The sequence below is a fragment of the Thalassophryne amazonica genome, chromosome 18 (assembly GCF_902500255.1).
Source record: "Thalassophryne amazonica chromosome 18, fThaAma1.1, whole genome shotgun sequence".
Taxonomy (NCBI): Eukaryota; Metazoa; Chordata; class Actinopteri; order Batrachoidiformes; family Batrachoididae; genus Thalassophryne; species Thalassophryne amazonica.
In genome coordinates this window covers 45,141,809-45,159,328 of record NC_047120.1, presented here as the reverse complement: position 1 = coordinate 45,159,328, position 17,520 = coordinate 45,141,809, and the positions used below count along the sequence as shown (strand labels likewise).

The 17,520-nt window shown below is 37.9% G+C and overlaps 2 protein-coding genes across 8 annotated transcripts in view; one reads left to right on the top strand and one right to left on the bottom strand.

Moving 5' to 3' along the window:
• The window catches only part of vti1a (vesicle transport through interaction with t-SNAREs 1A), a 243,676-nt gene extending 240,872 nt beyond the window's left edge, over window positions 1–2,804 (bottom strand). For all 4 annotated transcript variants that reach the window (XM_034193262.1, XM_034193263.1, XM_034193265.1 and 1 more), the window contains exon 1: window positions 2,606–2,804. In XM_034193262.1, the coding sequence (XP_034049153.1) occupies window positions 2,606–2,699 (94 nt within the window). In that variant the 5' untranslated portion in view covers window positions 2,700–2,804. The remainder of the gene's footprint in view (window positions 1–2,605) is intronic.
• A 173-nt stretch (window positions 2,805–2,977) lies between these two features.
• LOC117531166 (palmitoyltransferase ZDHHC6-like) lies at window positions 2,978–17,520 on the top strand. Of its 4 annotated transcripts, none has more exons than XM_034194209.1 (11): window positions 2,978–3,052; window positions 4,600–5,137; window positions 5,511–5,602; window positions 6,072–6,231; window positions 8,676–8,834; window positions 9,421–9,474; window positions 10,430–10,597; window positions 10,705–10,746; window positions 11,764–11,909; window positions 12,053–12,099; window positions 16,612–17,520. In XM_034194209.1, exons 2-11 carry the CDS (start codon window positions 4,871–4,873, stop codon window positions 16,710–16,712), a joined length of 1,236 nt encoding a protein of 411 aa, XP_034050100.1. In that variant the 5' UTR covers window positions 2,978–3,052; window positions 4,600–4,870; the 3' UTR covers window positions 16,713–17,520. The 4 variants fall into 4 exon arrangements, with proteins under 4 accessions (XP_034050100.1, XP_034050101.1, XP_034050098.1 ...); XM_034194210.1 differs by having other exon boundaries at window positions 11,761–11,909; window positions 16,615–17,520; XM_034194207.1 differs by having other exon boundaries at window positions 11,761–11,909.

Sequence of the window (17,520 nt, the reverse complement as noted above, 5' to 3'; positions counted from 1 at the left end):
ATCCAAACTTCTTCCATTTATGGATGATGGAGGCCACTGTGCTCATTGGGACCTTCAAGCAGCAGAAATGTTTCTGGCTCCAATTAAGCTGTAGAAACATCTCAAGGGTGATCAGTGGAAAAATGATGCACCTGAGCTCAATTTTTAGCTTCATGGCAAAGGCTGTGAAAACTTATGTACATGTGATTTTTTTTAAATGAATTTGCAAAACTCTAAAAAAAAAAAAAAAAAAATCCCCCAAAACAAAACCTTTTAGTCATTGTCATTATGGGGTATTGTGTGTAGAATTTTGAAGAAAAAAAAATTTCATCCATTTTGGAATAAGGCTGTAACATTAAAAAAAAAATGTGGAAAAAGTGAAGCGCTAAATACTTTCTGGATGCATGATAAACACATATTTCACAGATGCCTTGTTTTGACTACCTTCCTTGAACAATACTGATTCCAAACTATTCTGCTGTGTTGGTTAGTGCTGTGTGAGAGCCAGTGGCCTTTTAAAAAATGAAAAAGCAACTGTTTGGCCAGAAGCAGAAACCAATAAATGCTAACAAATTCAAATGTATGACAAGCAGTGAACAGTAATTGATCAGTCATAATACAATGCATTTAACCATCATATCATTCAGATCACATGCAAAATATCAACACATGAATCACGTACAATTACACATTCACTAAATTCTTGTGGCTGCACAACACTATTCATGATCATTTTTGTTGTGTATATTCGAAACTGCAAAATATCAGTTGCATTTATTCCATTTAAATAAAAACTTACTGCACAAATGAGCAAAAATATACAGATTTGACAGTGTGATTACAATTCAGTGATATACCTAAACTGGAAAAGAGCTTACAATCCCTTTCATTAGTTATACCTCTGTAATTGCTCATTAAACCAGATGTCTAATCAATCACATAGCAGAAACTCAATGCATTTCAGAATGTAGACATGGTCGGGAGGATCTCCTGTCTAACCAAGCATGAAAAAAGAGAAGAAAGGTGAATTAAGTGGCGTTATATGTGGCATGGTTGTTGGTGCCAGACAGGTTGGCTGAGTATATCACAAACTGCTGATCTACTGGGAATACCCCAAACAACCATCACTAAAGTAAACGTGGAATGGTCTAACAATGAGGAAACATACAGTGACATACTTCTTCCCAGTGAATACTGCTGTTCATCAGGAATGTGTTCTAGCTCCCACACTGCTCAATACTTGCATGGACTGAGTCTTGGGTAGAGTTGTGGAAACCAGTAGTTTAGGCACCTTTGTTTGTGAAGGAAAATTTACTGTCCTTAACTTTGCCTGAAATGCTGTGATCTTTGTAAAATCGTGGAAGACTTGACTTTAACACCTGAGAAGGTGAGTGAGGAGTTCAACTGTCTCAGTTTGCGATTGTCCTGGATCAACAGACTAAATGCCACGTTTTTAATGATTTCCTGGACTTGCTCATCAGAGGTGTGTAGACTCAGATGAGGAGTATCCCTTAAATTTTAGAGGAAACATCAGCTGTAACATTTTGGCTATGCGTCTCATTTCCCTGGACATGATCCACCACTCGGGTGCCTCAATGTTGACTATTCAAGCAACTTGCGAAACCTACGCTTCACAAAGCCTGGTAAACCAGACCCATAATCTCCTTTGCAAAAAAAAAAAAAATAACTTTGCAAAAAGGGTCTGGTCCCACACCAAATCATGACAGTTTCCTCTTAGCCAAATTCAGGCCAATTGCAACCGTTTATCTCACATAGGTCAGGTTTTATGCAAGGACTCATTGAGGAGCAGCGACAGGCAACTATGTGGCTCCTGTTGATATGGAGTGATTATTTGAAACTGCTCTCACTTCTCTTTTGAACAATGTGGACAATGTCAAATCTGTAAAAGAAGAATGGCAAACAGCTCTAAATGCCTTCCTTTGTAAGAAAGATGCATTTGCCATTCTACCAACACTAGTCTGATTGTCACTCTGTCTACATCACATGCTTCGCTGCACATGTGTGCAATAGCATCCAGAGGAAGTTCTGTCTGCGCCCAGTGGTACTGCAACGAAACAAAACATGAATTGAGAGGTACCAAGCTGATACTCAGTTTGAGAATTATGGTCTAGTTGTCTCGTTGGGAGGTTGTCATCCAAGACCCACGGTGGTTCCATACTGTTTGGGAGTAATGCACAACACCAGTGCAGGCTCCCAGACCTAACATGATCCCAATTTTAGCCTCACTTCATCACTTTTAAGTGCTACTTACCATTAAGCACCTGTTGCACTGTTTTACATGACATTTCATTTTTGGCATTGGGGGTGGGGAGTAATTTGTGTATCGCAAATGATGCTCAATCATACTAAGGAGGTCGCGATTCATGTCCACCACTGGAATCACAATGATACAATATAGCTGAATGAATGTAGTTTAAAAGCCAGCCAAAACCCGAAATGTGTCAGTTTATAGGCAATAACGTGCAACTGGCTTTCACCACCTGGTATAAAGCCTTCAACAACATTTTAACACTGCAAAGCAGCTTTATAAAACAACACCGCTTTCACCGCTAATGTTAGCTAGCAGCTAACTCAACGGATCCTAATATTTTTAAACGTCACTTACCACCACTTAGTTTGGGAATTCTACCAATTTTGTTCGTTACTTCCGCTGTAATATTTCCAAAATCCTGTTCATAGGTTTCAAAGTCTGAAGACATTTTGCAGTAAAGGTTGAAACCGCGAAGGTTTTGAGACTCCGTTAGCGTAAGAATGTTAAAAACAAGGCTGGAACGGATTTCCTCCTTCAGTCTCAGTAAAATGTGTTCGGTTACAAACTGTTATTTGCTCATCCCTGAAATAGCTCATTTAATCGAATGGGGGAAAATATAAATAAGGTTATTTCGTTAAATATAAGTACAGAATGATTTTTTTTTTGTCGCTCTTTAAAAGCTGTGTTAAATAATCTTTTTGAATAGGAACGAATCAGGCGGATGAGAATTTGTGAAACACCGAGAGAAAGGTTCCTCCCACAACATCTACTGAAAACATGAACGAAAGGAGGAAAAAAAAGGTGGGTAATTTAAAGTAACAGCTGTTTTATTCATTCATAAAAATATATGCGTATACGGCTATGCACTGACCTTTGTTATATGTTCATGAGATACTATTTTGAGTGCATTTAATATCATTTTGTTACATTAACTTAGGCGGTGAGGCTTGTCAAGCAGACGAAGATGCTAACTAGTTAGCTATCTGTGGCTAATCTGCACGCTTTACTATTTATGATGACTTGGGTCAAAATTCTGCCAAAATACTGGAATTCCTTATGTCAGGATTAATCGCCTCAGCTAAATTTATTATAATTTTGTGGTTTGAAAAGAAATTGAAGTCTTAAGGCAGTGTGAAATAATTAGCTAGCTAATTATGTCACCATAAGTTACCTGTCTGACATACTCGTGTTGCTGTCAAGTGTGTCTATTGCTAAATAAAATGTATTTTTTTTTAAATAAATTAATAATGTGGTGTATAACATTAAGAAAAAGGGGTTTGAAATCTTGACCAGTCGGATGTCCAACGTAATGAGAGTTGAGCTTTTTTTTCCCCATGGAATTATTGTGCTATGAGTTTAATGTAAACTTTTTGTCATGGGAAAAAAGACACTGTGGATGTGTTAAAGATGTGTGAACAGTATGTGTGACGTTTTTACTATAGGGTATGTTATTGATATTTTACCCTGATTTTCAAAATATTCTACAAGCTTTAGCTGTGTTTTTTGAAATACTTTTCAGTGTTCATGAATTTCATGTAGTTTAGTTATTCTGAGTTGATGCATAATTTGGTTCACAATTAAAAGGAAAATCATTCCAGGTCCTACTTCCATGCCATATTCTGTTATTTCAACATTATCATTGACAGTTTAAATGAAAGGTTGAGTCTGGGATCACTTAAATATGCACCAGACAAAAAGTTGCACTATGCCCAGTTTCTCCAGTCGTAGAAGCCTGTAAGATTTGAGATTATTATTGTTGTCATTCAAAACACTTAAAGAGATGCAGTATGGAATAAAATTACATTGCATAAATCTACCATAAAAACAGAGAATAACTCTTTCAGAATTGCCCTGGGTGTCTTGGTGCTTCCCTCACTAGTCTTCTTGCACAATCCCTCAATTTTTGAGAACTAGATACTTTAGATTTAGCATGGAGTGCCATACTGTTGATATTCTGTAATAATTGAAATGTTGCCCTCACACAGATTCACTTGGAAATGTTCAGGTATCTATCCCCTGATTTATTTTATTTTATTATTAATTTTTTTACTGGCCATGAAAGATATAGTTAACTGTAACCTTATGAATAATTGGTGCCAATAACATTTTATGTCATTTTATGTCTACTTTTTTAATTTCAGTATGTGAAATTAAAATCAATTTTGTTCTTGTTCAGTACTGGGTTGTTGTTTTTTTTTTTTTCTTGTTTTATTCAATATTTTTATTATAGTGAATTCTTTAACTTACATTTATTTCTTTACAGCCTTTAAATTCTCTACTTAAAATACTAGTAGTATCAATAATTCTAGCCAGGACTGTAATTGGGGTTTTGACTCTGTCTCTCTTAGATGGGGAATTTGAGTCTGCTGCAAGGATAGTGTGATCCCAAGATTGGCAAGGGACGATGCTGCTGATTACAAGAAATAATGGGACAACTCGAGCCCAGCTGACTGAAGACCTGGCTAATTCTTGGGTAGCCAGGAAACAAGAAAAAATATGTACATTGTCTACACTGTTTACTCTTCCAGATAGCAGTGAGAAAAATTAACACCCTGAAGCTGAGTCACTACATTTCAGGATCTTGACAGGAAAAACTTTAGTACTGACTTTTGGGGGAAAATGAACTTCCTGTCATCTTTGGTGACATTTGAGAACCTCCGTGAGGTTCGGCGATTGTTCCACTGGGGTCCAATCATAGCACTGTCTGTCATTGCTATATGCTCCACGATGGCAATTCTGGACTCCATCATCTGGTATTGGCCGTTAGACACTAAAGGAGGCAGCATCAACTTCATCATGCTCATCAACTGGACTGTTCTTATCCTGTACAACTACTTCAATGCGATGTTTGTTGGGCCTGGATACATCCCTCTTGGCTGGAAACCAGTAAGGACCTCAATGAGGCTACAGAATTTTCTAAAATGTATCAATTTTCATTTACATTGCATGAAACAAAGGCAAAGCCCGCAGCTGCACCCCACCCACCCAGAGTTTCCAGTTTTTCCACAAACTATGTGAACCATCTGGCTTTTGCACATTGTTATATTTTTATGACATTAAAAAAATCAGGCTTCATTATGTAAAACTTTCTGCAGTTACGCTGCCTGTTTTTGGGTTTGTTTTTAATTGATTTGATGTCATAAAAGAAATGTGGAAAACCCCAATGATCCACATACTTTATAGCACCACTGTAATAATAAGATACTAGTAGAAACAATTTACTCCAGATTTTGTCATGTCTTTGTTCATTCTTTAACAGGATAAACTCCAGGACATCCAGTACCTACAGTTCTGTAGAGTATGCCAAGGACATAAGGCTCCCAGATCCCACCATTGTCGAAAGTGTAACAGGTAACTACCTATATTTACTGATAATGATAGATTGTTTCAACAAAAGCATTTGACTAGTGTGTTGATTTAATGTGAGTGTGAACATTCTTGAGATCATTCTTTTTATACCACCTTAGATTTTGCTAATGCCCAACAAAGTTGAAATAAAATGTTTAACACCCAGTGGTTTAAGCATTGAAACTTAGCAGAAAACCTGTCACATCTGCTGTCTAAATAGCAGTGGACTAGGTTCCATCGTACCCTTGCTCTTAAAGATGACAGGTCACAGGTTAATTAGTTAATTGCATGTTATGCCAAAAAATACACCCATGACTGACTAAATACAATCCTTGTCAATGGCAAAGTTGGATATGTCCCAAATTCACGTGCACTGTGCGCTTTAGATCATGTGCCATAAATTAAGGTAGGTCCCCTTGTCTTTACAAAGAATCTGTTAATCCCTTCAAACTCCTCTCTTCCTCTGTCTCAGGTGTGTGATGAAGATGGACCATCACTGCCCTTGGATCAACAACTGCTGTGGCCACCAGAACCATGCCTACTTCACAAGCTTCCTGCTGCTGGCTCCAATGGGCTGCTTGCACGCTGCCATCATTTTCATTATGACCATGTACACTCAGCTCTATGAGAGGGTTTGTAATTTCCTTAACCCATTTCTTACAGAGCAAAAGAAGCATTATTCAATGTGTTTTCAGACTGACTTCACTGTCTGAAACATGTACTAAGTAGCCACTTCCTTCGATACACCTTGCTAGTACCAGGTTGGCCCTCCTTTTGCCTCAAGATTCAGCAAGGTGTTGGAATACCGCTTAGAGATTTTGGTCCATATTGAAAGTTGGCATCACGCAGTTGCCATACTATTACCCAGCCATCACCTGCATTAATTTTTGATACAATGGAGAATGGATTTGTGTTTTCTTACAGTATTGTTTGCACCTACAGTAGTGTTCAGAATAATAGTAGTGCTATGTGACTAAAACCATTAATCCAGGTTTGAGTATATTTCTTATTATTACACGGGAAACAAGGTACCAGTAGATTCAGTAGATTCTCACAAATCCAACAAGACCAAGCATTCATGATATGCACACTCTTAAGGCTATGAAATTGGGCTATTAGTAAAAAAAAAAAAGAAGTAGAAAAGGGGGTGTTCACAATAATAGTAGCATCTGCTGTTGACGCTACAAACTCAAAACTTATGTTCAAACTGCTTTTTTAGCAATCCTGTGAATCACTAAACTAGTATTTAGTTGTATAACCACAGTTTTTCATAATTTCTTCACATCTACAAGGCATTAATTTTGTTGGTCTGGAACCAAGATTTTGCTTGTTTACTAGTGTGCTTTGGGTCATTGTCTTCTTGAAACACCCATTTCAAGGGCATGTCCTCGTCAGCATAAGGCAACATGACCTCTTCAAGTATTTTGACATATCCAAACTGATCCATGATACCTGGTATGCGATATATAGGCCCAACACCATAGTAGGAGAAACATGCCCATATCATGATGCTTGCACCACCATGCTTCACTGTCTTTACTGTGAACTGTGGCTTGAATTCAGAGTTTAGGGGTCGTCTCACAAACTGTCTGCGACCCTTGGACCCAAAAAGAACAGTTTTACTCTCATCAGTCCACAAAATATTCCTCCATTTCGTTTTAGGCCAGTTGATGTGTTCTTTGGCAAATTGTAACCTCTTCTGCACTGCCCGTCTTTTATTTAACAGAGGGACTTTGCGGAGGATTCTTGCAAATAAATTAGCTTCACACAGGTGTCTTCTAACTGTCACAGCACTTACAGGTAACTCCAAACTGTCTTTGATCATCCTGGAGCTGATCAGTGGGTGAGCCTTTGCCATTCTGGTTATTCATCTATCCATTTTGATGGTTGTTTTTCGTTTTCTTCCACGCGTCTCTGTTTTTTTTTTTTTTTTTTTTTGTCCATTTTAAAGCATTGGAGATCATTGTAGATGAATGTTTTGCACCTGCGTATAGGTTTTCCCCTCTCCTATCAACATTTTAATCAAACTACACTGTTCTTCTGAACAATGTCTTGAATGTCCCATTTGCTCAGGCTTTCAAAGAGAAAGGCATGTTCAACAGGTGCTGGCTTCATCCTTACATAGGGGACACCTGATTCACACCTGCTTGTTCCACAAAATTGACGAACTCACTGACTGAATGCCACACTACTATTATTGTGAACACCCCCTTTTCTACTTTTTTTTACTAATAAGGCTACGAAATTGGGCTAAGAGTGTGTATATCATGAATGCTTGGTCTTGTTGGATTTGTGAGAATCTACTGAATCTACTGGTTTCTTGTTTCCCATGTAACAATAAGAAATATACTCAAAACCTGGATTAATCTTTTTAGTCACATAGCACTACTATTATTCTGAACACTGCTGTACATCTTACCCAAATATCTGAATGCAGAAATTGAAGGTCAGCAGACCCAGCAATGTTCCCAGTCTTTTGATGGTCTAATTTTGGTGAGCTGATGCCCACTGTTGCCTGGGTTTTCTATTCTTACCAGACAGGAAACAGCAACTGGTGCAGACACCTGCTACTGTAGCCCATCTGCTTCAAGGATTGACATGTTGTGCAATGAGAGATTGTACTTTGGTCGTAATGAGTGGTTGTTTGTTACTGCTGCCTTTCTGTCTCCTTGAACCAGTCTGGCCATTTTTCTGTAGTGTCTGCCTTCATTAAGACATTTTCGCCCAGAGAACCACTGTTCATTGGATGTTTCTGCTTCTTCAGACCATTCTCTGTAGACTCTAGATATGTTGTAATAAATTGAGAATTTGTACAATATGCAAACCAGCGTGTCTGGCACCAACAACCATGCCACGTTAAAAGTCACTTAAATCACCTTTCCTCCCCATTTTGATCCTTCCTTTGAACTTCAGCAGATTCTCTTGAACATGTCTACATGCCTAATTGCATTGAGTTTCAGCGACACGATTCGCCGATTAGACAATTGCTTTAATGAGCAGTTGACCAAGTGTATCTAATAAATATACATCGCTACACACTTCGAGCTTTGTATTATTATTATTTTTTTATTTACAGATCTCATTTGGGTGGAGCACTGTCAAAATCAACATGAGCGCTGTGCGCAGTTTCCAACCTCTCATGCCCTTTAGCGTGCCTGCCTTTGCTGCCACACTATTTGCTTTAGGCTTGGCACTGGGCACCACGATTGCTGTCGGCATGCTGTTTTGCATACAGGTAAGGTTTCCATTAAGAGAGCATTGTGTCATTTGCAAAATGTGTTGGCTGAGAGATCTGATGTTTAACAGGAACATTTCCTTATGAATTTGCCAAGTCATGAAAGCGGCAGGTATACATTTCACAAGATCTATGTGCTTTGTATCTTGTAAACCTCACATATATCTGGAAATTTTATAAGTGAACTGTGCATTTATTTATTTTTAAGTACAAAACAGATATTGGGAACATCCAGACTGAAAGTTCTGTTGATCAATGCGCCAACATGACAACAAATAAATATAATATTTGGAGGAGCTGTTGAAGATTTATTTACATGAGTAATGGTTGTTTAAAAAAATTATATAAATGCCGACTGTATATTTTTAGCTGAGATCAGTTGACACTCAAATTGCAAATTTTTCATTATTAGATTCTTCAAACATAACTGTCATATTATCATTACATGTAGCCTATATAAGATACAACAAGGTTTAGATTTTTTTTTTTTTTTTTTAAATGTAGAATATTTTGATATTTCCTTCTTGTAATAAATAAAGTTTCATTTTGTATTTGAACATTTTTTTAACAAGTGCGTCCTTTTCAGATGAAAGTCATCCTTCGAAATAAGACCTCGATTGAGGCCTGGATCGAGGAAAAGGTCAGCATGTGCATCTTTATTTTTTTTTTTTTCCCCAAGGCTTCCTAAAATATTGAAACTAGATGATCTTTTCGAAGTAACATGCCCAAATCCCATTTCTTTTTTTATTTAAAATGTTGCCTCTCTTCCATTCATCAATTTTCCACAGCGTACTTGACAAGCAAAGTAATGCTGCATTCCATGTACCTTGGAAGTCTGCACTCAAGTTCCATCATTTTCAACCTCTGCATGTTTGATACGCAAAATGGGGAAAAAACATGGCTGCCTCTACGATTTGTCACTTTCAGACAAACATCAAACGCTCATAAACAGATGTGTTTAACTTAACTGAAGAAACAGAAGAGCAAAGAATTTCATGGAGAGATGTGATTGCTTTGTCCAGAGTGTGCTGCACAACCTTTACTGACATTGTGGGGAGTGATGTCATATGCGGATGTCAAAGGTCATAAGACTTTCCCGATTTAATGAGGAGGAATTTCTGTGGTGGTGTTTTCTTTGACAGACACACACACACTCCAGTCAAACGCCAGAAATTCCAAGATCATAAGATTCCGTTGAAGGCTGCTATAAAAATAAGGCAGCCTGAATGTCTGTCTTCCCAGCCATAGCTTTTGTTTTCTCCTGGGGGCTGCCTGGGTGCTTTCAAGCCGGATGAGATGTGCTGTATCCTCTGTCCCATCCGGGGTCTACCCTAAATCCTACTCCCAACTGGACCTGCTTGGAAATGCATCCTAAGGAGATTCTCAGACTAATTCAACTGGCTTGTTTCAATGCAAGGGAGCAGCTTATGTACTTGGAGATCCCTCCAGATATCGAAGCTCTTCACCCTGTCTCTAATACCATTTTCAGACAGCCAATCTGCAAAGATCCTGTGTATGTGTTTGCTGATAATCAAACTAAAAAGGGTGTTTAAAGCTGACTACCACACACTGACATTTTATTTCTGTTTCACCAGGCCAAAGACCGAATTCAGCACTACCAAACAGGAGAGGAGTTCATCTTCCCTTATGATCTTGGCAAGCGATGGACGAACTTCAAGCAAGTTTTCACCTGGTCGGGGACACCCAAGGGTGATGGCATTGAATGGGCAGTCCATCCAAAGTGTCACCAGCACACCTTAACTGTAAGCTGTGTAATGCATACACATCTGTTATCATTTTTTTTTTTTTTTTGGGCAATAAGAATGATGCATTGAGCAGCAACGCATTTTGTTTTTCTTTCTTTAAACAGATTGAGCAGCTGAAGCAGAAAGCTGACAAACGAGTTAGAAGTGTAAGTACCACTACAATTGTGTTATCAAATGAGTGGTGTTGATTGTCACTTTGTACTCATGAGGTGGATTGACTCAAACGTGAAAACTTCAATAATCCATTCTGGGCATCAGAGGGCTGATACAGGTGCTGTGCACTCTACACACCATGCTATGAATGTACAAGTTAATCTACATCTGTAGTGATGTTTTTGACTATGTATGACTTTATTTACACTGGCTTCCTGTCTCTGTAAGAGCAGAATTTAAGGTCTTGCTGCTAACCTATAAAATTGTTCATGGACTGGGGTCTTCTTACCTGGCCGATTTGGTAAACCCTACATACTGGCCTGGGTTTTGCGATCACAGGATGCGGGACTACTGTGTGTACCTAGGGTGAAGAAGAAGTCAGTGGGTCAAAGAGCCTTCTCTTATCGTGCATCCGCTGTATGAAACAGTCTCCCTGCGACTGTGAGGCAGTCGGATTTCGTGAACATTTTTAAGTCAAGAATAAAAATGTATTTTTGCCTCCTTTCTTATGAATATCTTTTATTTTTTTATCTTTTATTCTTTTACTTGTCTTTTAATTGCGTATTTGCATCTATTAATTTACTCATTTAATTTTGATTTTGAACTGTTTTGTATGAGGTGCCTTGAGACAACTTTTGTTGTGATTTGGCATGTTATAAATTGAAAAATTGAAATTCATTATGATGTCATTCATACCAGTCACTCACATATTTTGCTTTAGAACAATGGTCCTCAAGTATCACCTTACCTCCACATTTTCCATCTCTCCCTGCTCTACCACAAACTGATTAACTCATTCAGGTCTCTGTTAGTACTTGCTTGGCTGTAAGAAGTGAAAAAGTGAAGGGGAACATCGTTGTGATTGACGACAGCATAATGCAATCTGCCACCTCACCACTAGTTGACACTAAGTCCTACAAGCTGTAGCTTTAAAGACAACATGACTTTAATGTTTTGGTTGTGTTCAGAGCAGCAGAGTAACCATGTGTCTTGTTTGCCTTTCCCAGCAGGTCCAGTACCAGGCAGTGGAAGACTATAACGGAGCTTGCTGCCCTCTTAGCAAGGGTCTCCAAACATTTTTCAGAACCCCCTGTACTGAAGAGCCAAGGATCCCCCTCAGCAAAGGAGACACTATCCTGGCTACACGTGGCACCAAGTGAGTTCCTCCACAGTGATCATGAGCACTGGCGTATGTTTTCGAACACAGATGGTTGGTCTGTTGCCTAAGGTGTGACTGCATAAATAATAGATGAAACATTTTCACCTGTATAAATTATCCCATGTTTTTCCTCCATTTAGATGGTGGATGTATGGAGACAAACTTTTGAGTGAGGAGCAAATGAGAGGTAAAAAAAAAAAATAATAATAATAAGTGACACAATTACAGATGCTTTTATTATTTTATGAATACATTTTGTTCCCCTCTGTCTGTCTTGATGTTGCCGCTCTGTCTTTTGAAAAGACAATGAAAAAAATCAAGCCATATTTTTCAGCATCTTTGGATGAATTAGGACACTTCGGAAACTCAAGCTCATTATGCTCATTTAGAACTAATAGTTGGAAGGTCAAAAAGTCATTGACCTTATAAATGCGGAGACAGAAGGTATATTGGTGTGCAGTGGGGACTTCAATGTAGTACTGAACTACAGGCTGGACAAAACAAGTACTAAGGAGGGCAAACGACAGATTAATAAGTACATGAATACGTTGTTGTCAGAAATGGACCTACTTGATGTATGGTGAGAATTCCACCCATTTGATCGGGACTACACCCACTACTCAGCCCCACATGATGTGTACTCCAGAATTGATTATTTTTTAATGGCCAAGAGAGATGTTCACAGAGTGAGGGAGTGCAGGATAGGAGTAGCTGACATCTCAGACCACAATGCAGTCTTCCTAAAAATTACCATGAATAATAAGAGAAAGGAAACAATATGGAGGCTCAATGAAGGTATATTGAACAACAAGGGGCTAGTCGGGGAACTAAAAGAAGAAATTATTAGATATAAGAAGGAAAATGATAATGGGATGGTAGACTCAACCATTTTATGGGACGCCCTGAAACCAGTAATTAGAGGGAGGCTGATATCATATACAGCATATGTAAAAAGAACCAGAATGGAAACATATCAAGAACAAATTGGAAAATTAAAAGAGTTGGAAAAACAACACAAGCAAACACAAGATTCAGAAATAATTAATCGGATGAAAGAAATTAAGGGGAAAATAGATGATATTTTGTTGGAAGAGGTAGAGAAGAAAGCAAGGTTCACTAAACAGACTTACTAAGGCCACTAAATCCATAGCCAGACGCCTAAGGAAACAACAAGAATTGGCCAATATATATAAAATAAGGGACCCGGTAACTAATACAATTTTTTACGAACAAGAAAAAATAGAAAAAATATTTGAGGATTATTATCGTCAATTATATTCAGAACCAACCCTCGTAGAAGAAAAGCATATGGAGGAGTTTCTTAGAAATCTGGACTTACCAGCAATAGGTACAAAGCAGAATGCCATATTGACCTCTGAGATCACAGCAGAAGAGATTAAAAAAGCAATCAGCCGTACAAAATCAGGTAAATCACCAGGATCTGATGGACTGGGGGCTTCCTTCTATAAAATATTTAAGGAAGAGCTAATCCCACTACTACAGGACTCTATCAATTACAGTCTTACAACAGGCAAAATCCCTCCCTCATGGAAAGAGGCCATTATCTCCATAATCTTGAAGGAAGGTAAAGATAAGGAGCATTGCCACAACTACAGGCCTATATCACTTTTAAATGTTGACTACAAACTCTACACCTCAATTATCGCAAAAAGATTGGAAACATTTCTCCCAGACCTAATTGACGAAGACCAAACTGGCTTCATTAAAGAAAGACAAGCACAGGACAATATCAGAAAAACGCTACATGTCATAGAAAATATACAAACGAACCAAGAAAGTGCAATTCTAGTAAGCATTGACGCTGAAAAGGCCTTTGATAGTGTGAATTGACTATTTCTTTATAAAATATTGAGGAAATTTGGGTTCATTGAAAAATCTGTGGATTGCATTAGAGCAATATATCAAGAACCCACAGCAAGGATTAAAGTAAATAGCAGTTTGGCAAAACGATTCAATTTGGAGAGAGGGACAAGACAGGGCTGTGGCCTCTCCCCAGGCCTCTTTGCATTGTTTATTGAGCCTTTGGCCCAGCTGATCAGGCAGGAGGAAGAAATTAAAGGGGTAAAAATAAGAGATGAGGAACATAAGATAGGGCTATTTGCGGATGATATACTCATATTTTTAAAACAACCCAATGAAAGCTTCCCAAAAATAATAAAGCTATTAGAAAGCTATGGGAAATACTCAGGATACAAGATAAACGTCACAAAAACACAGATCTTGTAATTTAATTACAATCCATCCCAAGAAATAAAGGGCCCTTATAAGCTCAAGTGGAATGCCAAATAAATAAAATATCTGGGTGTAAATATCACAAAAGGGCTGGATAAATTGTATGAGGCAAATTATACCAAAATAAATCAAGAAATTAAGAGGGACCTGGGGAGATGGTCTGCTAATGCCCTGGACTTCACTTCAAGAATAGAAACAATAAAGATAAATATTCTCCCAAGACTTCTATACATGTTCCAGTCCCTGCCAGTAGCAATCCCACAGAAGCAGTTTGTGGAATGGGATAAGTGGATTTCAAGGTTCATATGGGGTGGAAAGAAAGCTAGGATTAGGTATAAAACTCTGCAGCTCCCTAAAGACAAAGGAGGATTGGCTTTGCCAAGTATTCAGGAATATTTTACGCTGCACAAATCAAACCCTTGATATACTGGTGTAATGATAAATATTGGGCAAATGGAAAAGTATAGAAATGGCCATGACACATACTGGGGTACGAAATCTAATTGCAGATAGAGGATTATTAAGAAAACTGCGTAACCAACTGGACGCAGTAACCATAAACACAATTGAAATATGGAACACTGTCTGTGAAAGGTACAAGTTGGAGAAAGAAAAACAGATTTTGAGCTGGTTTGCATTCGATGATAGATTTATCCCAGGGATATATGATGAAGGGTTTAAACAATGGTCACAAAAAGGAATTACAGCGTTATGCACAATGATGGATCAGGACAGACTACAGAGTTTTGAAAAGCTACGGGATAGATTCAGACTAGAACAAAATGACCAATATCGATACCTGCAAATAAGGGATTACTATGAGAAAGAGATAAGTGGCCACTAACAATGAAATTATTGAGGTATTCCGGAAAGCATACAAAGGAGAAAAATGTAGAGTAATCTCAGCTTTATATAGAAACTTGATGTTGTGCAACAAATCCTCCTCTCTGTATATTAAGGACAAGTGGGAAAAGGAACTGAACGAAGAAATAACTGAGGAGGAATGGCAGAGTATCTGTAAAACACACATCCACTAGCTCCAGGATCTGGAGGGAATTCAATTGGAAGAATATGGTTAGGTTCTTCATAACTCCAAAGCTCAGAAACGTAATGGTATCTACACAGCAACAGTGCTGGAGAGCATGTGGGCATATAGATGCAGACCATACCCACATATTTTGGGCCTGCCAAAAGATAAAAGGGTATTGGGATAAAATATGGCAATGCCTACAAAAGGTAATAGGTTACAAAATACCAAAAACATTCAAGATGTTCTACTTAGGGAATTTAACACAAAACATAATTTAAAAAAAGGATGAATATCTTGTAAAGGTATTGCTGTCGACAAGCAAAAAAACAATTACAAGACTATGGTACAAACCAGAGCCACCGACCGAGGAGCAGTGGCGGTGCACTGTGGAAGAAATTTTATAATGGAGAAACTTACACACAAACTGAGATTGCAAGAACAACAATTCGAGATTAAATGGAGGAAATGGACTGATTATAGAAGACAAGAAGAGGACACCACCACTATAAATCGACAAAAGAACATGGATGAGTAACTGTTTGCTAAGATATCTAGACTCTTTGAGGCGCCCCCTGCCCGAGTAACTGTGTACCAGTTTCTTTGTTCGTTACTACTTCTTTCTGTCAATAAAAATAAGTAAAAAACAAAAAAGTCATTGAAAACATGAACAATACATTTTTTAGTTCCCTCATGTTTGAAGGTATAGTCCCTTTTAGATTTTTTTTTTTTAACCAGTCAAGTCATAAAAGCATTTTGTTGTGCATCACTGTAATGTTGTTTTAGTATTCAGCTAAAGGTTCTAAAATGTTATATCGCCAATATGATCAAAATTCACTTTGTCTGAACACATTTTAGGATTTTGACCCTTGTAAGTTAAAATACAGTGACAAGATGCCAAGACACAGTTTCTGTGGCAACATCTTAGATCACATGGGGGGGGGGGGTCTTATTTAGCTGAAGAAACACAGTGAACCTTGAATTGCGGGAGCAACATAAAATTGAGGCATAAACAAATCAACACTTGGTAAGCCTAGGCAGCCAGAACTCAGACTAAAAATTAAAGAAATTTCAAGCAAAGATTTTGCAAGATATCTGCTGGAAAGGTAAAGCTGGGTACACATTACACAACTTTCACAGTTGTTACTGATTTTGAACTTGGAGTACACACTAACCACCTGGTTTTAGCAGGGGTTTTTTGTGACGACTGAAATAGTGGGGATCACGCATCATAGGTGCCAATTTCCCACGGTTTCCTATATTATATGATTATCAGGTAGCATCCCGAAGGCCGAGGGGTATTTGGTGCTCTCTTTTTTCTTTTTTTCATTAAAGTTGCTGGTGTAGTTGTCAATTACATTTTTTTTTTATTCCTGATCACTACTCAATGTATGACATTGTCCTACTTTGTGCTGTCAGCAGGAGATCGTGTGAGGGGATGGTTCCCAAGACGATGCGTGGAGAAGTGCCATTATGACACAGCTGCCAGTGATTCCACCAGCGATAAGAAAGCAAATTAATATAATTCAGCAGGCTTTATGTATAGCAGAGGAGTTACACACAAAAAAGGACCAATAATATCAGTTTGTGTCCATACATGTAGAGACATAAATCTGGTTGTCAGGGAAATGTCAGGCTTTCTGTCACAAACATTTCTACTATGATCATTGATGTCATACATTTCAATACAAATTTGAAGTTATCTTAATTCTCTAAATCTTGTCAGCGATATTGCTTCGCACAAACAATGCCCTGATGTAGATTACAGTGTTCTCACCTTTTTGTTTTTCTTACAAGAACCAGTCCCATGGGCTTAGTTTGACTCCTCTAACCACATGTGCAACCCAGCAGATGTCTTAATTTCTGAGAATTGCCCTAAAGGCTTTAATGTGACTTCATTGTGATATGACTTTTTACTTGAATCTATTGTTTTTACTTGTGTTGATGTCTGTTTTGCTAATTATGCAATGCTCTGCCCAGCTAACCTGAGGGCTTCATCATGCAACTCTTTTTACAGTATAAAAATAACACTTGATTTGTTTGGGTTTTTTTTTTTATTATTATTATTATTTTTTGTAAAAATAAATTGTTGGCTTCAAAGTACAAACTGAAAATTAACAACAACAAAAAAATCTTCCACATGAGTTCTAATGTGCTTCAGTCTTGTGGTTTCACTGAATCTCTGTGTTAATGCGTTAAGTGCCTTTGTCTTAAAGTACAACTGTAATCCAGCATTTGTTTATCTGTGTCAAACTGTTTATTAAATGCTACCAAATATATTTTGCCCTTAACTAATTGGAATGCTCTTGATACATTGGCTTGGATTGA